The sequence below is a fragment of the Xiphophorus maculatus genome, chromosome 4 (genome assembly GCF_002775205.1).
Source record: "Xiphophorus maculatus strain JP 163 A chromosome 4, X_maculatus-5.0-male, whole genome shotgun sequence".
Lineage (NCBI taxonomy): Eukaryota > Metazoa > Chordata > Actinopteri > Cyprinodontiformes > Poeciliidae > Xiphophorus > Xiphophorus maculatus.
Window position 1 is genome coordinate 19908183 of NC_036446.1, and position 25625 is coordinate 19933807.

Genomic DNA, 25625 nt, shown 5'->3' on the forward strand with positions numbered 1-25625 from the left:
ATTAATATGGGTTATTGCTATGTTGTTGTACTGTGTTTTAAGATTTTGTTCCATGTGCCCTTTTTTTAACGTTGTCCCTAGATGGCGCAATTGTGATGAAATCCTATGCCAATCTTCTCAGGTTTCGATTTCAAGCGTCAAGGTAAGCGCCTCAACAAATTCAGAAAAAAAACAAATCAATATTAAAGCAAACAAACCTCTTTAAAAAATAAAAGCTGGCGCACCTTCTGACACACAAATGAAGAGTTTAAAATAGGAAGAATCATAATAATAATAATTTAAAAATTTGCCGACGGAAAAAGGGGGCATCGCCACTCCCCTTTATGCGCGCCTGGTCTGTGCGCGCGCATGTGAGCCCAGCAGGGTACAGTTTCACTGACAGTCGGTCATTACATGATTATGATCCACCGATCTCCCATCGATCTGATCAGACTCAACCCTTTCAGCGTCTGACCGATGCCTGTTCCTTGCACGGTGGATTCTCCATCGACGCGAGGGGAGACGGCGGCATCCTCACTGCCTTCCCCACTTTCCTGAAAAGGTGAAGCAGCCTTTATAATCTCACCGTTTGCCGCTATGAGACGACTAACGGGAAAGTCGAAGGAGGAAACTTTGATCGAGCTGCAGAGCGCCTCGGATTCTCAGATCAAAGGTGATTACACGCATTTAAGCTCATTGCTATTAACAACATATTCGAGTTTGAGTTTTCATTCTTCTCAAAACGGGAGTACTTGTGAATGAGACTGGCATGCGTCCACCTCTTGAGGTGAAGCAGCACGCTGCAGCAGTGATCCTTAACCCACTGAGCTGGTAACCCCTTCCTGAAATAAGGCCACTATCGTGAATGTATCCCCGTGAGGATACCACATCCAGGTCAAAATGCAACCACAGTTCAACAAGTATATTTTCATTTAGCGGATTTTTTCGCAATGAGGGCGGTGGTCGTGTTAAAACATGTACATTTTAAATGTTGCCAACTCCTTTACGCGTCAGAAATTAGTTAGACAGTGATGGATGGAGGACAATAGCAGAGCAGTCCATTATTATTGTGTGTTGAAGATGTTTGGCAAAAACTGGTCACTACATGACGCCATCAATAGTCACCAATGGGCCTGCTTGATCACAGGGCTTTTTTCTTAAGATGCAGAAAAGGGCAATAATTAGAAATGAGAAAAGTCAGTGGACAAATGTTTGTTTTCTTCTTATCTGTGTTCTGTGTAATTGCCTCCTCTGAGATAGTCTGGCTTCACTGACTCTGAGTTGAGCTACAGTTTGGTTTTACATAGCTGGTTCATTAGAAAACACTTTGTCATGGAGTGCTTGCATGGAATTATCTTTGTGTAATTACACGATTTCTGAGTATTACTCAAAGTAATAATAATAAAAAAAACACACAGACAAAAAGAAGTTACCACTAGTGTAAAATGCAGAGATTAAGCAGAAACTGATTACATGTAATCTGTGTCTTTGGTCAGAGAGAGATGAGGTGACTGATTTCTGTTTGTCATCAACAATGGGGAAGTCATTACGTTTGAAATAGTTAACAGTACATGCATCTGCAGTAAAGCGTGAATAGAAGTGTGAATAGAAGTGGTATTGAAGAAAAAAGAATTGCTCAAAGGCCTATTATTCTATAAAATTCTTTATAATGTTAAACCTACAAATACAGATCTCTGGCATTGCAGATTAGATTGATAAACAGCATCAAAAATTGAAACACTTAATATGCCAATGGTGATTTTTATCTTATGTTATAAAATCTCATGAGTCTCATTCATCCCAGGTGAGCTTAAAGTCTTCATATGAAAAAGTCTTATACTTAATGCTGGTTGATTAAACCCCATCAAGGGTAAGTAGTATGTAGTAAGGCTACTACTTACAATATTAGCTAAAAGTAGTACTGAGATTTCTGATCTGAATAAAAAATTATTTTCAATTTGTAGCCATGCACCGTAATGCACCGTATGGGTATGTTCTCATAATTTTACATACCCTGTCTACTTTTCTGATTTCTGATTTTCCAGACATTATGAATAATAAGAATTTGTTCACTTAGTGTTAGTGACTGGGTGGAACCATTCAATATTAAACAGTTGTTTTGTTTTCTATTTGTAAACAATAATGGCAACAGAAACAATCCAAATGTTTGCATAGTGTGGATTGACCTCTTTTTTTGATTGTTATGACAATTTTTGTAGAGGGTAAACTTTTACATTCTTCTAGGCAAAAAATCTTCAGTTCGTTTCAAGTTATATGAATACTGTTTTGCATAAAGTGCAGGACTTAGAGCTCCTCAGACTGGTGCAACAAGTGGCGCTTCATGTCGCTGGCATACTAACGGCTTCTCTCTGCATGGATACATGAACTACTGTATCCATGCAGTTCATGTTTTCCTGTATTTTTTCAGACACTAAGTTTTACCAGGATGTGCAAAATTTATGATCAGAACTGTATTCATGTTAAAAATGCAAAGATTTTTGCACAAACTGTAATTTTATTGAGTTCTTTACAGCTAACTTCAGCAAAGCGCAATCTTTACCACCATTTGGCCACGCTGTTTTTTTTATTAATAAAAATTCAAACCCTTAGTTCCTTTTGTGGTATTTTTTTTTCCTATTCTGAGATAATTTAAAAAAATATTTTATAGAAAATTAAATTACAGCTTAATGAACAGGAAATAAAATCTTCTGTTAAAAGCAAACAAATTGTCCACTAATTTATTTATTTATTTGGTTCCTTGCCATACTGGACAATGATTACAGATCCAAAATAATCAGGTTAATGCCACCGTGCATTTGCTTCAAAATTTCTGTAATTATCTACGTAAATGAGCTCTGCATGAAAGATCATCATGGAAAAGGAAAAACAAACACTCCTGTAGAATCACTCAGAGTTCACCAGGCATAATGAACTCTACACCCAATATTTTGTGCTTTAATTTCCGACCACCTAATGGCGTAATTGCTAGTATAGACAGACTTTTAATTATACTTGGGTGAGTTGTGAGTTAATAAACTATTCTTGGTCTGTGGAGGCTTTGCTCATGCTCTTATCAAGAACATGTCAAAGGGGAAACAGAGAGCAGAGGAAAGCCTGTGTCTTTGTTTGGTGTTTGAGGTGCTACCTTGTTCGCAGCTGTCCAAACAGTGATTAGGCAGCCTTTGCTACATACTTGTAACATATTGTGCTGACTAGTATGCACTTAATTAACATGGGGATTATTTTTTCTAAACCTTAAATAGGTGAGTGCACTTTTTAACTTGATGTTGCCCAGATTTCCATTTCAATAAACCTAAAGAGTGTCAGTTTTATTACAGCATCCAGGAAGCAAAATACATTAAGTAGCTCTTCTCTTACTGATAATTATAAAGATTTATTTATTTTAAGATTTGCAGTCATTGGCAGCAATCTCAGTTTGCTGTATATCACACAGCCAGTGAAGTCATCTTGTTGTCAGAGGTGAAGCAGAGCAAAAGGTGTTGCTATGGAGACAGGCTTTGTAATTGCGTTATCCGGTCAGAGAGATCCACGAAACAAGATGAGACAGCAAAAGATTTCCCTGAAAGGCTTGGATTCCAGACTTAAGTAGTAGAAAAATACAGTAATTCAAACATCAATTAAATGTTTTCCGGTTTCTAATTTTTTAAATACAGAAAATATTGTCTGCATGAAAAGCATCTATATGTGTAAAGAATAGTTACTCAATACTTGTATATAGTTCTTTTTGCATTAGTTGCTGCTCATCTTATGCAGCTCATCTGCTTGTAGCTCCTCTGTGTTTTAGGGTCAGCTGTATCATTCTCCTTTTGAGAATACTGCATGGATTCTCCAGGGGGTTTATGCCAGGCAAGTTTACTAAATTTAGTTCCTTGGACAGTAGTCCACACCTTGTGACTCTTCCATAAACTTTTGAATGGACTTTACATTATTTGTGTCCATTTGTCTATTTCACTTTTTCTTCCACTCAACTTTCTATGAACATACTTAAATACAATCCTCTGCGAACAAATCAATGACCTTTTGTTGGTTAACGTGTCGTCTAAAAGATGTCAGTGACAGTCTGTTTTTCAACTGTCAAGTAAGCAAAGCCCCACATGATATTTTTAGGGCACAGCATGATCATAACACAGTATTTGTGATAAAATATGTATGTTTATAGTTTACCTAAATTTGGGGTTTTTGTTACCAGCAAATCATAATAACTTAGATTAACATGACCACCTGAAATATTTTATCTTGCATAGTGAATCAGTGATTCAATATGCGAATGGCATATGAGAGATTTACTGAGATTTTCTTTTTAAATTGAATCACTGCATAAATTAACCTTTCAATAACATCCAGATTCATTTAGATGCAATTGTAGAATCCGATTAGATTACCTTAGTTCAACTGTAGATCAGAACTTATACGCACATGTCCCTTTCTACCTTTACTTATTTACTTTGCATTCATTTTCATAGAACAGGAATGAAATCAATCATGTGAAAGACCAGTAAATAATTATTGTTATTTAGATATCAATTACTTTGAAAGCAAAGTAAGCAAACACATTTTTGGTGCATAGCAGCTCTTTAAAATGCTTCAGGATTCAGTTGCAGGTTAAAAGACACAAAGGTTGTTCTTATTTTTGCCTTTAATTTCAATCATGTTATTTAAGCGTTCTGTGTCAAAGCATGTTTTTATTCTAATCCTTTATCTTCAGAGTCTTCCCCCTTACCTGACTCATGTTTTGGATCTAGTATTATGTTTTATATAAGTTACACTGTGATATTTGAAGGTGACGTATAATCCTAACCAATCTTGACCTCCTATGCTTCAGAAAAAAATGTTATTTTTTTCTTTGGGAGAACAATATCCTAATGATAAGAGAGGAAGCTAGTATTTATAGGTGGGCTAACAGGAAAACACAAACAGTAAGACTGTTTCTTTTCTTTTTTATTTTTTTTTTTTTGCTAATTTATCAAAGTTTTATCTGGCCCTAATGATCACAATCTGTTTTGTTTACTATTTCACTGTCAATAAATGTGAATTTACGATGTGAAGGTCCATTTCAAAACATATTTCAAACCTCAAAATATGGAGCGTTATTTATAAAAAGCTATTTCTTGGCTTGAGCAGTTTTTCAAATTTTCCTTTAGAACTTTGCAAGCTGCAGGCTTAGCAGGAAATGTGGTGTGTGAGATAGAGATGATGTCTTGTCAGAGAAGACGTAGGGCTGGGTTTAATTTCAGGATGTTGTGGCTTCTCTCTGACACAGGGCACTGCATGTCTCCTACACTATCAGGACTTACTGCTTGCCATAAATGTTTATATATAAATGCTGCTGTTTGAATATAAACACTAATGACTTTGTGGTCATTTTGGTTTTCTAATTTGTGACAGTGTTCAGAGATTTCCACACTTGCACGAATCAGTTGTGAGATCATTTTATGTTTTGTTCCTTGTTCTTAAAAAATGCTGAACATAAAAATACATGAAAATAATTTGCTCATTAATATTTCATTTTCTGCACTTCATACTCTTTTGAGACGACTTGGCATTTTATCAGGCATTTGCTAAGAGTGAAGTTACAAAATAGGACATTTCTCCACTTGAGAAATGTCTCATGTTGTCATAATCTGTTGCTGTGTTTAGTTACACCTCATATTTTTGGAGCGCAAAGAAACACAACTCTTGAAAGCCAGAAAAACAAATGATGTGTTGGTTTGAGTGAAATAATCTTGCAGGCACCTACACAGCCTGCCTGAGTCATAGTGAAAATCTGTTGTCTTGATACCCACTCAGAAGTACACACCATGCTCTGCAGCAAATGAAAGTGTGTATTTGATAATATTTTGAACTACTATAGTGCTTTTACTCGCCATGTAGTAGTTTGCCAAAGTGGAGCTGCACTACTTGTGAATGTTTGTCTCGTGCACCTTTAAACAAAAAGGCTACATTTTCCAGTTTAATTCTAGTCTCTAACCATTTTCTATCTGTTCTTTGAAGATGGCCCTGCTGTTCTGACTGCATTCAGGATAAACTTACACTCAGGTACGGGCAGATCTGAGGCTTCATGTTATGCCTTGCTGTCTGTTCTCTTGTCATCATATAATGTCGTTTCTCTTGTCATACGCTGCTCTCACATCTTTGGACTTTGGTCGACCTTATTACTGTTCTCCGATGCACAAGTGCGTTGCCGTTTTCAGGTCATGGAGATACAAACGTCTGCATGTTTGTCTGTCTGCTTTTGTTCAACTTTCATCATTCAGCTTCTGGTTGAAGAGGGATACAACCAGCCATGTGTTCATGGCTATAGCACCGGTCCTGCAGTGGTGCATGCAATAATTTTCTGCAGTAAGAAGATTGCAAGTGTGTCCTAATGAGGGTAACATGATTGAACTGTCTTCCATTTTCTATATACATTCAAATTCGGGTGGTGGGAGTCTGATGTCTAGCTCCACAGTGGAGAGTGTCACCTGGTGTTCAGAGCGCTGCAGGGATAGAAAAAAGATAACCACACCATGCATTCACAATCACAACCAAGGATAATGTAGAATTTTCATTTAACTGGAAAAGCTTGTTCTTAGGATATTGGAGGAAGCTCAAGCACACAGCACAGACGCTTTATTTTAGTACACAGTCATAGGAAACACTTTTTATGTGTGAATCCCAAGGAGTGCTATCATTCTTCTCCTTTTAATAATGTTGTCTATTTTAAGAACAAAGGCTTCATTCTGTAGCAAACTTTAAGGTTATTCATCAGCCTTAAAGACCTGCAGCATCCTAAGATTAGATGATTAACAAAGTGATTTTTAATCAATCAACGTTAACATTTCTAAACTGGTCAAGGTGTTAATCAAGTACATGTATCCTAAATTGCACAATAATGCACCATAGGAGTACATGACTTGTTTAAATGCAGTTCTTGCTCCTGCATCTTGCTGTGCATTTATATACAGATGGGTGTTTCCAGTGCGAAACAGATGACAGTGAATGTGTTATTTTCGCGTGTGTTTGGGTAAGTGTGTGGCTGACATATTTGTTGTTTTTTTTTTCTTTTTTTTTCTTTTTTTTTTTACATCTTTTTGTAACAAAAATAGTAAAACGAGGAAGACAACCCACACAGAGAGATGCTGGCTGTCTTTCAGAATATTCATTTCAGTGACTCAGGAGGTGCTACACCGAGAAAGGACTGCAGTTCTGACATTATGCATGCTGAAATGTAAAATTAAACGACTGAGCACTGCATGGGTTCACAGATGCTGCAAAGCACTGAACTTTGTTCTGAGAGGGACGATGGAATTACTTGTGTGAACTACTGCCAACGCATTAAATGCAGCAAATCAGCTCATTCTTGTTGTAATTTATGCCTTGGCACAAGTGACTTCCTCCTCTGAAAATGTCTTCCACTCAACTCTGTTCATTCAAAGTATTACTGATACTGATAATACTCTCCCAGGTACTTTGGTGATTAAAATGACTCATGTCACAAAATGCACCTAACTTTGAATAGAAGATCAATAGTATTTTTTCTATAACAGAATTCAAATGAACTGGAGGATGTTATCAGCAAGAGAGGAACAGGTGATAGATAGCAGAGGCAAATGAGAGAATCTTCTAAATAATTAAATGAAAGAACATAAAACAGACAAGAGAAGTAACACAAACAAAGCTGAACACAAACTACAAAATAGAAAAATCAGAAAGAGAAATCCATAGACTTTTCTTGACTTTAACGATTGAATGAAATAATGTAATTATTGAGATCTGAGAGATCCTCTCAGATCTCTAAAGGCTTAGTGGCAAACTCGAACTGCACTAGATGAATGTCAGTTTGTTTATGTCAGTATTGAAGGGATATATTATACTGCAGATCTTATTATCACCCTGACGTGGTTCAATTTACATATAAACCTGAAACATATTGATCTGAAAAGGCAGGGATCGTGCAAAGATGTTTGCTTCCCCATTTAAGAAAGATAGAGTTACATTGTCCTTGTTTATCTTGATGATGTGGTTTTGCTCAATGGTTTGCTATTGCAGTTTTTAACATACAGTTGAGGTTTAATTAATATTGTTAATTGACTTTTTAAATTCATTTATTGTTTTTGTCCCTAACTTTAACATTTCGGGACACATTGAGAGCCTTGTTTCTGTGCACATCCTCTGACCACCACTAGCATGCAAGGCAGGTAAAGTGTCATGCCAAGGACTAAACAAGCCAGACAGATAGACCAGGGGATTGAACCGGCAACCCACCAGTTACAGAACAATCTAAAACCACCAGAGCCTCTGTCACCCTACCACTTTGTGGTTGAGTTGCTCTCTTCACCAATTCCTGCCAGGTTATTATAATATCTCTTAGCAAGGACATTAGCAAGTAGCAAGGACATTTTATTACTACTAATTGAACAGATGATGGTACCCTATCATTGTACTGAGCTGTAGTTTATTGAGCTCCAATGAGTCTCCCATTCTTTCACAGATGTTTGTTGACAGAATATAAATCCCTCTGGGTCTAATTTAACACTCATATGGCCATGGAAGTGAATTCAGTGATTTGGAGGAATGATCCAATGCATTTTTCATTGGATAAAAAAGGCACCTTCTTGCCATAGGACTTTGTCGTAAAATTCTTGAACTGTAGCTTTGTTTCAGATAAACTCTTTTAAAGTTCTGTTCATCATCATCATCGCCTCTCATGTGAAACTTTGTCTTTAATTCGGTTGCTTATATCCTCAACCAATTGGACCTGTTATTTCGTCTGTATAACTTGGCATGTTCTAGTCTTTATCCAATGCTTGGGTTTCTAGCGATGGTACAGTTTTATAATGATGATATGGTAACTTTCTTCTTCCTACTTGAACAAAGGTTGGATGCACATGTTTCTGTTGATAAAATTTGGGTATTTAGAAAAAAAGTAATATCTGAGTGTTTCTTTCACAAGTTCTCATAAAGGTAAACATGCAGTGTGGACTGATTCTCTCAGCTATGTGCCAGTTTGTGCCTTGACTAGACAGTAAGCAGAGTGGCTGCCCATTTTAATACAGTGTTATTTCTGCCAATATATGTTATTTAGAGAGCAAACTACCCCAATATATTACAGCAAAACATTAGATAAGCTAAAAGGTACTTTTAAATAGTATTTGTTATAATTTTGACAACTAATTTAATCTCACAGAAAGCTAAGTGTCACTCAGATGAAGGGACTATTGACAAATATTTTAGAGTCTGATGTTGCATGGATTCAAAGGGGATCTTCTGTAAATAGATAAATGGCTCATTAAGATGACCTAGTAAAAAGTGGGTTAGAAAATGAAGTACAGGATAGTTAAGTTTAAAACTTAACTTTTCAAGAAAAGCATGAGAAGGATAACTAACTTTGAAAATATACGTGGTGTAGTTGTCTAAAGTTTCCAGTTATTTGTATGTCTGTAGATTTAACACACATTCTCCTGGCCTTTTGCTCCTGTTTGCTCAAGCTGGCCTCTGATAGCTGCCAGTGTGGTTGGAGTGAGGCCAAAATACTGAGACAAAAAAGGAACAAGGAAAGTTGCTGCTTGGAAATAAGTAAAATTGAGGCAAAGAGCCAATCACTCTTCCTATGAGTTTCATGAAGTGATGTAGGCTTTTTGAATCTTCAGAGAGACTCTTAACTCATACCCATTCCTTTCTAGTGAGTCTCAAGGCCTTAAGTTGAACTTCCATGACCATTTTTGTCTCATTGGCTCAGGCTACTGCTTGTCAGATGAAAGTTGGCAGCCTGCACAGCTGTCTCGGAGCAGCAGGAGCCTTTAGACCTACGTGTTTTTCCAGACTTTGTTTCGTTCAAGGGGAGGTCAGTCTCGTGGTGCGGCAGCAGCAGCAACTTCAGCCTCCAGCTCCTCCCACTCTCCAGTGTCTTCATGCAGCCTCCCCCACAGGAAGCATTGCTTTTCCCACCATTCGGGAATAAAAGGAGAGCGGGCAGAGCAGTGCTTCATGAGCACATTTCCAGTGCCAGAGTCGGCCACGCAGGGAGAGGGAGGAATGCAGTGTGTCAGTGTACAAAATATGTGTGTGTGTGTGCTATGGTCTTTGTGCTACTCATTGCTCTTGACGCTGAGTGCTTGCTAAAATAGTAAAGTTCTGTTGAAAACGGATGAATTGTTATTGGTTTGTTGTTGAATTTTGGTTGTCTGAGCTGGATCAGGATTATTAGACTGACTTTGTGTGAACATTATTCTTCTGCAATATTCTTCCCATATCCTAAAAGAATATACTGTAATTCAAGCATACACTGGCTTAGTTTAATTACTATGTTTTTAGGCTGAGGGGAGAAGATTACCATTTTGGGAATCGTCGTTCTCTTTCATTGTGTGTAGCTGTAGGAAAACTGGATGCTTGTTTATAAAGTCAATTCTTGGATTTCATCATATTGCTTCCTGGGTAATTTTTTAAACAATGCAAAGACTTCCCCACATAGTTTCCATTTGACCAAGTATTGTTCCAGCCGACAGGATGTTAATATCACATCTGATAATGAAACACAACAAGACGATATGCAAACAGCATCTGTGTAAACAAGTGAAATCTAAAATTAGCTTAAACTCCACAGCCATTAAACAATAGAAGAGACGCCTGCTAGCTGGTGGAGATCAATTACACAGTATCATCTACAAGCCCCCGAGCAAAGACGTTTAGAAAGTCTGAAAATAAACAAATCTTTTAGAGCAGTAACATGTTCGCACATTTATTCTTGTTGATAATCAAAGTTTTAATGGAAAAATTTAGTCAGCTGTGATAAAATCCAAATTAAGAAGTTTTTTTTTTTTTTTTAATTGTGAGTATTACAAAACCCCCAACAATTGCTGTAAAACAGATGAAAACGAGGCCTATTTCATTTATACTATACTTTTTAAAGTTGATTAATGTCTCAGGAGTTTGAATTATTATCTATGACATCCTATTTCTTTATTGTGTAAATATATTGTGAAATAAAGCCCCATTTTTCTTGAACACTCTTCAAAATGAGAAATGGGACAAGAAAACAGGCCACTCAACTTAAGTAACTACGTGCTGATCTTTCCAAGTTAGGATATTGCGAGACATTTAGAATACACACCCTCTCGCTATGAATGTCATAATTTGTTAATATTTATCTAAGAAAAAAAATCTAAGATCAAAGACTTATTTACTTACCTTATATGCATGTTTGGAGGCTGGTTTCTTGGGCTGTCAGGTTTCTGGGTCCTGGGTTTTGGGGGCACAGCTGCTCTGTGGGGGCCTACTTTGATGCTAGTTGCAGTTTTGTTTCAATAAAATCAATCATGCAAATAGGATACCATCTTCAGATATCCTTTTTGTAAATCTAGTCTGCCCTGGCACATGTAAGCACCCGTCTTATCTAGATGGTATGCCTGAAATGCCAAGACATGACACATAAAGTGAAATAAAATCAAAAGTTTAATTTTAACAAATTAGGCTGACATGTATCAGAGTGACAAGTCTTTTCTTTCAAATTATAGATAAATGTTCACTTAAGATAGTTAAAGATGTAAATAGCCATTTTCAAAGACAAACAATTCAAACACTGAACTTTACTGCAAACCTCCACACTAATTGAACGTACTTTGTCCAGATTAGTATTATTTGTTTGCTTTTGTTTTGCAGATGACAGCAGCGGTAATGGGGTCAATGCATTATGTGAAGGAGGCCCACTTCCTGGACATTCAGAAGTAAGTTCTGATCCATTTGAAGGCCTGGTTGGAGTGACAAGAAAGCCATTTTCAGTGAATTAGAAGTAGCTGGACAGTTCAGTTTGAATAAAGACAGCTTCTTCACACAGTAGCTCCACTGTTCTGTCGACACCTATAAACAATTTGTATCTAGGTAGCTTAAAGCTAATTAAAAGATTTAATTAGCTTTAAGCAGGAAAAGCTAATTTCCTGCTTAGAAATTAGTCCAGGATGGTCCAGGAAACTGGACCATTCTTTCTTTTTAATACAACAGCAACTTCCTGTTTCTGTGCTGGTTACTTAACAACCTGAAAGCAATAATAACATGCAAAACTCTTTCCACTCTTATTATCTTGCTAACAAAAGGCTAACAGTTTTATGCTATATCATACGTTTTGCCATTCAGTGAATTCACATCTTTTTCAGTGTTTGAAATTCCACTATTAGTCTTTCTAAATTTAGACTTTAATGCTCTGCAAATGTAATATTTGAGAATGGATTTAAAATATTCCCTTCTCTTGTGTCACAAAGTAGTTGACAGAGTTTTCTGCATATCTGTGGAATTTCCTCTCTGCTGATGACTCTGTTTGACTTTTGACTGACGTTGAGTCACAGTTTTAATTGCTGAGTCACAAGACTTTGTGACTCTCAAAGAGCTCCTTTCATGACTACATTAGTGAGGGAGGAATAAACTTCAGCTGCTCAAATTGGAGATCCGTACTCGTTGCTTTGGTTTTCAAGGATATGTGAGGACATCCAACCGACTGAGGGAGCTTTCTTAATTAATAAAGCTAATAACTGTGTATGCCAGCTCAGACGTTAGAATTAAGTACTTATTGTTGGATATTTAGTGCTAATGTTATAATAGTTACTAATAATAGCAGCACCCTGGTTATAAGGAAGTCCGTTAGTGGTTGTCAGGATGTGATAAACAAGCAGGGTGGAGTTCAGCTAACGGCTCCATAAGCTGCTTTTGGGCGTAAAGTACAAGAAATCTATTATTAACTTGTCACAGTCAACAGGATTCATTTCTTAAAAAGTGGTGCTAATTTTACAGTCCTTCACTCAAAATAATTTATTTGAAGTTTTTTTTTATAGAAATCAATCTACGATTCTTTTACTTTTTTAATTTGCAGTGAACTCTGCACTACTGACTCTTCTATCAATAAGACATGTGTTCACTATAAACTGCTCAACTATAATAAAAGTGGTTTAGTGACTTTTAGTAATAGTGCTGACTTATGAAATTCAAGTCATTCAAGTTCAAAGTAAAACTCATACAAAGTTAAAATCTTCCTCCTTTGCAAGTATTTTTTAGTTACTAAAAAGGAGTTTCAGTTTAAATCAGCAGAAAATACATTAGGCATTCAATCATCTGAAAGTTTAAAGTTTAAAATTTTACTATGTAAGTGGATTTAGCTGCATTAAATGTGTTTTTCGCTCCACCAAGTTATTTTTGTGTAATGACAGGCTAGAATTGGACAGCTTCCTGTTTGATGTGGCACTTTGAGTTCAATTCCAGCATGGAAACATAAAATAATATATTACCTTCTATTGGTCTCTTACACATACTGTATTCAATAGGTTAAATCCTCTAGTGCAAACAGATTATTTTTTGTCAGATTATTCATGTCAGTATATTTTGTGTTCCATCATTGTTTCTCTTTCAGACAGAGAGGCTTCAACCAAACAGAGACACAGTGTTCTTCAGGGACGGCGTTCGCAGAATAGACTTTGTTTTGTCTTATGTAGATGATAAAGATGAGAGGAAGCAGGTAAGTTTGAAAATGTTGTTTCAATAACTTGACAACTCAGCAAATATTCAGTGCTGCCACTGACTAACCGCAACACAGCCAACATTATTACACAATCAAATGCCAGAGGAGAAGTCTGGATGCTCAAAAGAGGAAGTAAGATTCTGGATTTTTTCTGAAGACATGTGATAGATATGATAAATTGTTGTTTTAAATTATATATATATATAAAACAACTATAATAGGTCAAGTATTATTCTCCTTTTAAGGGAGGAAACATATTACAGCTAATCATAATAAAAGTCTGATTGTTTCATAGGCTTATTGTTGAGAGACAATAGCAGAAATTCAAAAATGTCTTGTTTCTTTATTGAAGCCACAGTGCTGACAATATCTATGCTAGTAAACTTGTATCTAATCCTAAACTTAGGCAAAAAATTATGATTCAGGAACAGTAACAACAAAAAGATCCACTGTGACTTAGACCTTTGTGTCTGTTACTTATAGCTTGTTTTTGGTGCCCCCAAGTGGCCAAAATAGCTGAGGTGTGAAACAGAGAAAAAAGGTTAATGAAATGCACGATTACATAAGGCTGTATGAAGACTGGTTACAAGTTTAAGATTTTTTTTTTAGTTTGTTGTTACTACAATGTATTGAGGCTTTTGCCACATTTTATTTCAAAGGAGACAAATCTTATCACCTTTAAGTAGTTCTTTCAAAATTTACGTTTGATCTTGGCTGCTTTTTCATTTAAATTTTCTGTTCAGACTCTGATTAATTAGAGGAAACTTTTATTTCTTTGAGAATAAGTAGAAACTCAAGAAATCTTTTAATAATGAAAAAGCTCCTAAACCAAACAGATTAGTCAGTGGTCTGGACACAAATAACGGTTTCTCTTGACATCCATTTTGCATGCACAACAGGTTTGGCAAACATCTGTAAATTTTCTGAATGTCTGTCACTCTGTCATGACCTCACTGCCCTGACTATACTACAGATTATACTACATTTACATTTTGACAAGCAAGTAGGCGTACTTGCAGTGGATGCTGATGTAAACCTTATTTTAATTTCTCTTATTTGGTGGAGTATGTTAGAAATTAGTGAGCTGTTGTGTTTACTTTCAGGAAAGGAGAAAGGAATTTGAGGCCAACCTTCTGAAAGAAGGTCTGGAGCTGGAGACAGAAGACAAATCGGTAAGGAGTCTCAACTGTTAAGTACTAGCGCCATCTAGTGTATATTTTTTGTGGTGCATAAAAATAAACTGAAACCATCTTAAAGGGATTATTCAGTGTCCGGCACATGTTGCTGGTGATGTGTTTCTCTTCTCTGTTGTTAAACCGATTTCTCTGTTAGGAGTCGAAAGACCACAAGACATACTTTTTAAAGATTCACGCGCCATGGGAAGTGCTTGCCACTTACGCGGACGTCCTGAACATCAAAGTTCCCTTCAAAGAGAGTGGCATGCAGCCTGGTCAGGACGTCCATCTGGACTGGCTGTCCTGCCCTTTCCGCCTGCCTGACCACATCATGCACCCTCAGACAGACTACTTCACCTACCCCTTTGACAAGAATAAGGTGGACTTCTTCCTCATCAATGACAAAGAAACTTTCTTCCCTCCATCCACAAGAAACAGAATTGTAAGTATAAGAGATTCATGTTGGCCTGATTTGATTGAGATTTCACCCTGAATAATTTGTGAAGATGTTTTGTGTATTTAAAAACTGTATTAAAATTTCTAATCTTTCATAAAATATCTTCCTTGCCATGAGGTGTTTTATATCCTGGCCCGTGTTCCGTACTACAGAGAAGGTCATAAGGACAGAGAGAAGACGGGCGTCAAGCGATTACTCAACAACGGGACATATACAGCAGCCTTCCCCCTTCACGATGTAAGGCTGATTATTTCAAACAGAAGGATTGCGTAGATGCTGGGAATTTGTTTGCTCAGTTTCTTTGCCCCATCTTTTTATCCAGTTTTGTTCTTGCTGCCGCTTCTTCAGAACTGCTGAGATTTTTTAATTTTTTATTTATTTAAACAGATTTAATACTCCTGGATCTGAGTCTTTAGAATACATTTAAATATATTTAAAATGGAATACAATTAAAGTTGTGTTCATTTGTAAATTAAAATGATCAGAAATGTATAAGAAGAAGGTTATTTTAAAGATGTGCATACTTATGCAACCAGGTTTTTGCACCATTTTTGCACACCCCTGCCCCACTCTGTGTAACGGTTGTTGAGCTAGGATACATGGCAACAAAACCAAGAAAACAAACCATTTCAATCAAGAAAACCTTGGGTTTATGAATGCAACAATTGCGTCCTTAGTTTAATGGAAGATGTTCATGACTGTGTTAACGTCCCTCTGGTTTTCAGTGTCGGTACTGGAAAAGGGCAAGAAATGCAGAGTGTGAGAGCGAACGCTTCAACTTGTACAAGCATTGGGCGAAGTTTCTCTGCTTTTACAAAGAGCAGCCTCTGAACCTGATCAAGTAATCAATTTTCACACCAGATTTTACATATGCCCACTTGTGTATTTATATATTTTTTCATTTCCTTGTATGTTTGTTTCTTACAGGAAGTATTATGGAGAAAAGATCGGGATCTATTTTGCTTGGCTGGGCTTCTACACTGAGATGCTGTTCTTTGCAGCGGTCATGGGTGTTATATGTTTCACCTATGGAGCGCTCAGCTATGGCAACAACAAATCAAGGTTAATACTTCTTTGGCACAGAAAACAGAATCAAGTTTGTATTTGTTGGGCTGTTTTGCCTCAGCTAGTTATAGATACATTTGCCCACTTTTTACAGAAATGTCACCACTTATTCCCTTCCTTCAAATGGTTAAGTTTATACAGTATAAATAAATACTATGACATTTTGCTCTAAAAAAAGGCAAATGCTTTTTCTTCTTGCGTTTAGTGAAGAAATCTGTGATGCAAAGATCGGCGGCAGCATATTAATGTGTCCTCTCTGCGACAAAAAGTGTCCTTTCTGGAAGCTCAACTCCACCTGTTTCTCGTCCTGGGTAAATATTATTGACAGAAACAATAAAGTTTGCAGTACTGTGTTAAATACAAATGACATCAAAATGCAGTTGGGGAATTTTCAGTTGAATTTAAGCTGCCAACATGGTTTTATGTTGCATTATTGTCCTCATGAAATAATGTCTTATCAAATATATTCATTTAAAACGGGTTTAGACTGAGCACAGTCAATAACACCTTCTTGATCGAATAACCAGCGACCTGCTGAGTAGACAGCATGTCTCAGTATTTGTGCCGAAAATCCTCTGCTTCTCTCTGGATCATTTTTTTTCTATTCTATCTCCCAGCAATCCCATCTGTTTGACAACGAGGGAACCGTATTCTTTGCCATATTTATGGGGATTTGGGGTGAGTGTCCATAGATCCAACAAACTCCCCCCCCATTGTTTTACAGTTTGAACCTTTTCACACTAAAAGATTTAACCTTTTAACCAAACTGCTCCAGAAAAACCTGCCAGCACAATTATGTTATTCTCCAGGATTAGGGCAGCACCTCATGTCAATTAAAATCCAACACAAACAACATTCTGCAGAATGAAAAAACAACTTATTTCAGAAAAAAAAATATGCAGACTACATTATAATGTATCAATAAATTGTTTTTTTTTTTTTTAAGTATTAATTTTGATGTATTTTTCTATAAACCTTTTCGGCAGTAACTCTGTTCCTGGAGTTTTGGAAGCGGCGTCAGGCCCGACTCGAGTACGAATGGGATCTGGTGGATTTTGAGGAAGAGCAGCAGCAGCTTCAAATCCGCCCAGAGTTCGAGATCAAATGCACAAACAGGAGACAAAACAAGATCACACAAGTGGGTGATGCCATAATTTCAACAACAAATAAAAACCTATGTTTTGCTAATATGCATATAACAGTGTAAAAGCGATCAATATTTTTCAAAACCGTATGTCTGAACAAAGCCTAAAAAGTTCTAAAACAAAATTTGGTACATATTAGGTTTTAATGTAAAAAATGATTGATGCAAAATTGGTTTTAGACATTTATTAGAAACATAGATGTGATTTGGATCTACAGGACTCTGATTAGAAGTTTAGACAAAAACATCAAATTTAAAAATGTGCAAGGCTTGGAAAAAAGGTTGGTAATAATGGAAAAATGCCAAAAAGCAAAAACTCAAAATCAGAGATAGCTTCACTAAACTCATTTAAGCAGTTTTTTCAGTTGTAATATTCCAATAATGACATCAATATACTCTATTTTTTTATTTGTGGGGTAAATTGAGAGGTGGTGGTACATGTAAGGTATGAGACAAATATTTCTGTTTGTGTAGCTATTCAACCTCACCTACAAAAGTCTTATCGTTAGGTTTTTTTTATTTGTATATATTTTTTATTTGAAATCTTTCATAATTAAATCAGATATCTGCAAATTTTAGCTAGGAAGCCCTTAAACATCGTTTGGATGCATTTCCTCCTAATAGCACTCAACAAGTAGTAAATTAGAACTCATCTTTCAGGAAATGGAGCCATATCTTCCTGTCACAAGCAGGTGTGCACGTTTCTGCTTCTCTGGAGCCACCGTCATATTCTGGGTAACTGGAAAAATTTTTTTTAAAAATCCACATCTTTGTCTCTGTTGCCACATTCTGGTAGCTCTTCCACATGTGAATGTCTCTCTCTGCAGATTTCTATGATCGTAGCCTGTATCATTGGGGTGATAGCCTACAGGCTGGCTGTATATGCTGCCTTTGCAAGCATCATTAAAGATCCAATGAGAAAGATCCAGTTGGTGGGGAGATTCATCACTCCGCAGCTCGCGACATCCGTCACCGCTTCCTGCATTAATTTTGTCATCATCATGATCCTGAACTTCTTTTACGAAAAAGTGGCCATCTGGATCACTGATATGGGTAAAGAGATTAAACTGATTTAAGGAAGAGTCCGACATGCCAGACTTTTTTTTTTTTTTTTGCTGAAAGTGTTGTTTGCTTTGCTGCAGAAATCCCCAAAACTCACCTGGAATATGAGAACCGGCTGACGATAAAGATGTTTCTGTTCCAGTTTGTCAACTACTACTCGTCCTGCTTCTATGTGGCCTTCTTCAAAGGGAAGTTTGTGGGCTATCCCGGCAAGTACTCCTACATGTTTGGGAATTTAACCAAACTGAGGAACGAAGAGGTGATTTATCTCATTCATTGCGGATCATCTTTTCACATGCCCTTTCACGTCTGGTGGGGAACACGGAGGGTTTCATGTAGAATAAAGATTCTCCTTGTCCTAGTGTGATCCTGGTGGCTGTCTGATTGAGCTGACCACACAGCTGGTGATCGTCATGGCTGGGAAACAGGTGTGGGGAAACATTCAGGAGGCTCTGCTCCCGTGAGTCCATCAGTTTTTCACAAACAAAATAAATATTTTTAAAAATTACCAAACATGGCTACATGGTGAAATTTTTGAATGAATGAAAAAAGATTTCTTTTTTTAAAGATTTATTTATTTTTTTTACACTAAACACAAGTCAGCATTTCTACAATCTCTACACTGAGAAAATCACTTTCGAAGGAAATAAACAAGTTGCATTTTCTTCTAGCATGGTCAACATATTCTGCTTCCAACATATTTTGAGGCTAAGAATAGGTTAAAATATACACAAATTTGGCTTTCCATGTATATAAGAATAAAATTGCCACCTGAGTTTGTAATAAATTTTTTGATTTTGTCTTCGTGGCTTGTTGACAGGTTGATGCGCAACTGGTGGAGCAGCAGAAAGGGACGACACAACCCGGAGAACCATTCCAGCCGCTGGGAGCAGGACTACGTTCTGCTGAACTTTAGCCAGATTGGCCTGTTCTACGAGTACCTCGAGATGGGTGAGAGACAAATAGATAAAGACGAAATACAGCATACAGAAGTGATACCACTTGAAATAACTGCGTTTTCTAATTGTTTTACTGCACCATTTCTTTCTCTTCTCATGGCCTCTCTTCATGTTTTTCCAGTGATCCAATTTGGCTTCATCACATTGTTTGTGGCCTCCTTCCCTTTGGCCCCCCTCCTCGCCCTGATTAATAACATCCTTGAAATCAGAGTGGACGCCTGGAAGTTCACCACCCAGTTCAGGCGACCAGTGGCATCCAAGGCCCGAAACATCGGAGCGTGGCAGGAGATCCTCAATTCAGTGGCGATTTTATCTGTTGTCACCAATGCACGTTTATGTTTCTACATTTTCTTGAATTGCTTTTCACAATTTTAAGCACCATCTATTAAGAATATTCCCTGTTCACTTTTTTCCCCCAGGCTTTTATCATGGCCTTTACCTCAGACATGATCCCCCGTATGGTATACCTGTATGCCTACAGTAAAGATGCCAGCATGAGCGGCTATATCAACAACAGCCTGTCAGTGTACAACATTTCACAGATACATCCAGACAACATGCCTGAGGACAATTGGCATAACTCCACTACCACATGCAGGTACATTTTAAGAGTGCCAAAACTGAGACTGTTTATTTAATCCCTCTTTGTGTGAATCCTGTGAATTCAGATATTTTTCTATATCACGGAGGTTTTCAGTGTTTCATTATGTGGAGAAGAGAACATAATGTTGAGGGATTTCTGGAAATCTTTGATTTTAAAATCTGTTTTCAGTTCACTAGCTGCTCTGTGATTTACTTATCATGTCATGAAGAGATGAATGGGGTTTTTTGTTGCACAATTTAATCTCCAATACAAGGTATGGAAGAAATTGTGAGCGTTAGCCCAAACTACTGCAGGGGATAATTTTTACTTTCAGAAATTGTGTTAGTCTGGACAATGAATCATAGTGTGGTTCATGGATTTCATCTGTGCCACTGCTGCTCTCTACAAGGACTTTTTATTTCATTCTTTTATAATTGGTAGTCAGAGAGCAGTACATTGCAAATGTACTTTTACCTACTAAATGTACTTTTTCACCTAACAACCACAAACTTCCAACATTTTACTGGCATTTTATTTGGAAGACCAGCATACAGACACCCATTCTTGTGAAGTAGAAGGAAAATTATTCATGGTTTTCAGATTTCTTTAATAATAAAAACTGTGTTACTGCGGCACATGTGTTTGTATTCAAATACTCTATTGCAACAAGTAGGCCTCAGTAGTCACAATTAGTGACGAAAGTTTTCTTGTATGTCATTTGAACATCATGCTTTAGGGATGTTGCTCAGCAGACATGAAGATAAGGTCACTGTCTTCTTGGAAGAAGACAGTGGTCACTGTCTTCCACTGTCTTGGAAGACAGTGACCTTAAGGTTGTAGCCAGAGCTACAAGGATTTTAGGCTTTTATATTCTTTGTTGTAAAAAAAAGTTTGATATCATGTGTAAAAAGAATCTTTAAATGTTTGCAAGCATTCTTCTGGCTCATAGATTTTTACATTTTTTTTAAGGTTTAACAATATTTCTGTGATGCCTTTGTGTTTTTTTGTAATTTGTAGATATCGAGACTATCGTTACCCTCCAGGCCATGAGAGGCAGTACACCCACACTATGCAGTTCTGGCACATCTTGGCAGCCAAAATGGCCTTCATTATTATCATGGAAGTAAGACAATACAGTTCTGTTCCAAACGTAACCACTCAAAACCAATATGTGACCAATATGTAAATCTCTGCCACCTGTTTTTTTTTCTTTCTACAGCATGTGGTCTTTGTGGTGAAGTTCTTTGTTGCCTGGCTGATACCGGATGTCCCGTCAGATGTGAAGGCGCGAATTAAACGGGAACGTTACCTGATCCAGGAGTTCCTCCACAAGTACGAAGTGGATAGACTGAAGCTCCAGTTGAGCGCCAGCTTCATCACAGAACCTCGGTCGGAAACATCCCTGACACCGGACAAACATGAAGTGGTTTCTGAGTGTTCATAACCTGCCTGCAACACTTCAAATGCTCCAAGCCAAGAAATTATTTTGTCAGTTTTCTTGCAAGGGCTTCCATCTTCAAAGTTAAAAATTGTGCTTTTCTTTTTAACATAAATGGGCCTTTTAGGTTGTGCTCGTATGTTGGGATCCACTAAGGGAGACATTCCAAAAAGAAAAAACCTGGAATTAGTTTTTATTATGATTACTGTATTTTCCGGACTATGAGTTGCACCATATTCCATAGTTTGGCTGGTCCTGTGTCTTACAGTCAGGAGCGAATTAGAAATGTTTTTTTCCCCTCTTCATGATGCATTTTTTTGACTGATGCATTAAATATTAAATCATACTGCTGGACATGACCCAAGGATTAAACATTCCCTTCTGCAGCCTGGGGAAAGATAATCATGGCCTGAAACGAAGCCGGCTAGAGTTGTGTTCTAGACAGCATCTAGATAGAAATGTCTCTCTGTCGGTGTTACTTTTCAAAACTACTGGAACAACTATGGAGGCTTGTGAACAGTGTCTAGAGACATCCTGGCAACAACCAGCATGAAGACGCTCTGCTAGTTGCCAAAGAGATGAATAGAAATGATTTTCCAGCAGGGGCTTCTCGGTCTTACCACTTCAATGAAGCCAACCGCCTATCACCCCGGATTTACTGCATACGTCTGCTCTCCGCCCCGCTGTGCACTTCACTGGCTACGCTGACTCATTCCTGACCTTCTGATTTAAAGCGCGGGCATCAGTGTGTCAGAAACTGCCAGCAAACTTCCAAGCCAAAGTTGACCGTTTCTGTGAGCTTGTTGAAAAGCAACTCAACACATATGCACTTATTTGGACATATCATATGGACAAGGTCCCCCTCATGTTTAACAATTTCTAAATAAATGCGACGTATACTTCAATGCGTCTTACATATGTTTTTATCTTCTTCATGTGCCATTGTTTTGAATAATGCGAGTTATATTCCAGAGCTACGTATAGTCCGGAAAATATGGTAAAAACAATTTTTTTTTATGCCATAGAACATTTTGGAAGAAGTAAAAGAATCAGAAGTAAGATAAAGCAAACCTTATATCTGCAGCTGCGTCCTTTCTCTAAGAAATCCTCTTAAACTTTCCAAGTTTGCGAGATAATAACACCTACATGCTGTGATGAAGCTTAATGTGATCTTTGACATACAAATTAAAGTGTAGATACTTTTTAAAATGAGATTATAGTTTTCCAAATTTTATTTTTTGCAATGTAACATGAAGGACTTATTTAGACTTATTTTATTTATTAGACAAAGGTATGTTTTTGTTAAAGGTAATGTGATTGGAATATTACATAGTGAAACTATGAATGTAGAAAACACAAATATTTGATTATTTAAGAGTGGAAACAAAGTAAAAAGTTATTTTTTACTCTGTTTCCTTTCAAACTAGTAGCTACATAATGTTCACCTGCTCTGATTTATACTTGCAATGTTGAAGTTGTACAATATTGGTTTGTTATGATGTTATGGAGTATTATGTTTAGAGAAAACCTCCTAAAAACATAGCTTTGAAAAACCAAGTACCTCCTATTCACAGCAGCGATTCTAACAATCAGAAGTAGATTTTATTCTCACAGTTCAGCAGCTGCAGACTTGTAATCATACCTTTCACATTTGTTATCAGTTTGTTACAGGACCTCTTACACATAAACAAAACATTTTTGCAGATTTAATTTTGTTTTTAATGAATGAATTTTGATTCTTTAATTAGTTTCTCAGTGTGTGTAAAAATGTACATACAGTAAATTTCCCATTTTAACTGTATGTCTGTGGAAAGGAACAGTTACATATTAACTTTAAAGAGTTTAATTTCTTATCTGTTATATATAAAATATTCAAATTTTGTGTAAGATAGCTCTTAATTCACCTTGTGTTTTCTGTGTAAATAGTTTCAAGTCACACTATCAAGCTTTTTCTGAAGTAAAAGTACAAAGACAAATAGTTTTGCAATTTATTTTATTGATTTGCTTTTGCCCTACAGCCTGAACGGTTACTAAGTGAAATTGTTTTATCATTCTCATCAGATTAGTTGGTGTTGTAGTAGCCTTCATAATTCTATTAATTGCCTTTAAGCAGTGTCTTTAAACTACCTTTCTTAAAAAAAAAAAAAAAAACAGCCTCTTCTTTTTACGTGTCAGGGACCAGCCAAGATTAAACTGCTGTGCGTATTGAAGCCAGCAGATTTTAATGCAGTTTACATTTCTCTAAGATGGGTTTATGTTCCTGTATGTATTCAGATTTTTTTTTAAATATAAATCTTACTTGTGGGCCTTTATTTTTTATCAGAAGATTATCCTTGGCATATTTAGAAATAAGCCTAGTTTTTTTTAAATCTCGGGATTAAATCCAGTCTAGTGTTTGTTATGCGGAACTAAAGTGTGTGGAGTTGATCATGCATGTTACATGGTGATTTCCCCATCAAATGCCTTAAACATATAAGTTGTTTTTATATGTTTTTAATGAAACATTTCTTAAATGCATTCTGTCTCATGTTGTTTGTTGCAGTTGTTTCCTATTTACTAGGCTTTTCTTGCACTTCTCAGTGTAATGTGTTTCTGCTTTAGTTCGCTGTAACTTATTAAACAGGGATATAATCTCTTCAAGAGGTCATTATGTGTTTTCTGTGTGCTCATTTGCTGCAAACCAGCAAAAGTTGGTTTGGATTTCAAAAAGCAAAAAATGTCGGATAAACTTTTAAACATAATTCCTTTTTTTCTATCAGTAGACAACACAACAAGAACAAGTTTATAAAATTGTTCAGAATCTCAGTTTATCATAAATGACATTTTGCACCACTGGGTGCACGGAGGTTGAGGACAATTGCATTTTCAGCAGAATTCTTTAGGCACAAACAACAAATCGAAACTATGAACCTCAAAACCCAGCATCAATTGGATTGTATGTTTGATTGGATTAATTGTTTTTCTAAAGTTCCTTGAGATGGCATGCAATGTACATTGACAGAGATTCTAAGTCAAAATGAATAGACTTATTAAAAAAAACCAAAAAAACTTTTTTGTTATTGCTGCCGGTTACATTTATTTTAGATTTGTTTTTTCAAGGTTTTATCCCCTCTAGTGACCTTAATTTTGAAGTGGCCAGACAGGAAAGTAGGTTGTGAGAGAGAAGGAAAAGAGATGCAGGATCATCAGGCCAGGACTCAAACCCATGACAGCCGTGCTAAGGACTAAGGTCTCTGTACACAGGTCACACACTCTACCTCTGTACCACCGCAGGACCTATTGGATCTAATTTTGTGTGATTGTTTAAGGTCTGGTTAATTTGTGGCGTGTAACTGTACAAAAATTTACCCTTATGATAAAATTATTTCAAGTGCTCTGGATATTCTTTGAGCAAAATAATTTTTTAATATAAATTGTAGTTGCTATTATTGGAAATGTTTTGATTTCCTCATGTTTTAAAATCGGACAAAAGCCCTCCATCTCTTTACAGTTAAAAGCCAATTTTCCATCAGATAATCTCGGTGCAGGAATTGACTGGAATATGTAATTTTGGGCATTTTTTGTGTGAACTGAATTTAGAAATCATAATATATCCTACAGCTGTTCATTTTTGATTGATGAATATATTTCTAAAGGGTAATGGCAGACATTAAAGGCACACCTGTTGTCGTTGCACCACTGAAACACAGTGCCTTGATCAACAACAAATCACTTTATTTGTGACCGTTCTATAACTGTACAAAATATCCCAACATATTTTGGAACTGGGGGCGGTGTTAACATAACTAACAACGTTTCCTTGCCGTCCTTTTCACTTCCAGGAGCAAGGAAATGTTTCTTTCTTGAATTAAAGTTTGTGTCCAGTTTCTCTGCAACAAATGTATAATTGAAACTGACAATGCTACAAAATGGTAAAGACTGACATCAGAGTTAGCTGTCACACACAATGATTTGACAAAGATTTCAGATAGTCAGAGAAATTGTAATTTAAAAAAAAATCTTGATAATTTTTCCCAGAGGGGCTAAATAGAACAAACTACTGTGAGATTATTGACAAGAAACGCACCTATAAGAGTCATGATAGGTGAGAGAAAACAAAGTATTTCAATAGTAATCTGACAATAATTTAGATAAACAGGTACTCAAAGCTTCTCCTTTCAGCCACCAGGTGGCAACCAATAACCACAAATGAAAAGAAAAGCGAGCTTTGATTTATTTGCTGTAATTACTAATTATCAGGATTTCTTTCCTAAAACTACATT

The 25625-nt window shown here is 36.7% G+C and overlaps 1 protein-coding gene across 2 annotated transcripts; it reads left to right on the plus strand.

The window, feature by feature from the left end:
* Window positions 1-347: 347 nt before the first annotated feature.
* Window positions 348-24010, plus strand: LOC102233801 (anoctamin-5). 2 transcript variants are annotated; one of them, XM_014474189.2, is made up of 21 exons: window positions 348-652; window positions 5992-6036; window positions 11638-11702; window positions 13373-13477; window positions 14584-14652; window positions 14813-15097; window positions 15230-15349; window positions 15838-15953; window positions 16040-16174; window positions 16383-16488; window positions 16795-16855; window positions 17164-17315; window positions 17982-18056; window positions 18149-18374; window positions 18464-18642; window positions 18746-18843; window positions 19204-19334; window positions 19464-19669; window positions 19762-19940; window positions 20943-21048; window positions 21145-24010. In XM_014474189.2, exons 1-21 carry the CDS (start codon window positions 577-579, stop codon window positions 21367-21369), a joined length of 2760 nt encoding a protein of 919 aa, XP_014329675.1. In that variant the 5' UTR covers window positions 348-576; the 3' UTR covers window positions 21370-24010. The 2 variants fall into 2 exon arrangements, with proteins under 2 accessions (XP_014329675.1, XP_023187529.1); XM_023331761.1 differs by lacking the exon at window positions 5992-6036.
* Window positions 24011-25625: the final 1615 nt, after the last annotated feature.

Coding starts and splice junctions, on each gene's coding strand:
- LOC102233801 (XM_014474189.2), top strand. CDS start 577: ATGAGACGACTAACGGGAAAGTCGAAGGAGGAAACTTTGATCGAGCTG. Junction 6,037..11,637: donor CAGGATAAACTTACACTCAG/GTACGGGCAGAT, acceptor TTTGTTTTGCAG/ATGACAGCAGCGGTAATGGG. Junction 17,316..17,981: donor GACAAAACAAGATCACACAA/GTGGGTGATGCC, acceptor CTCATCTTTCAG/GAAATGGAGCCATATCTTCC.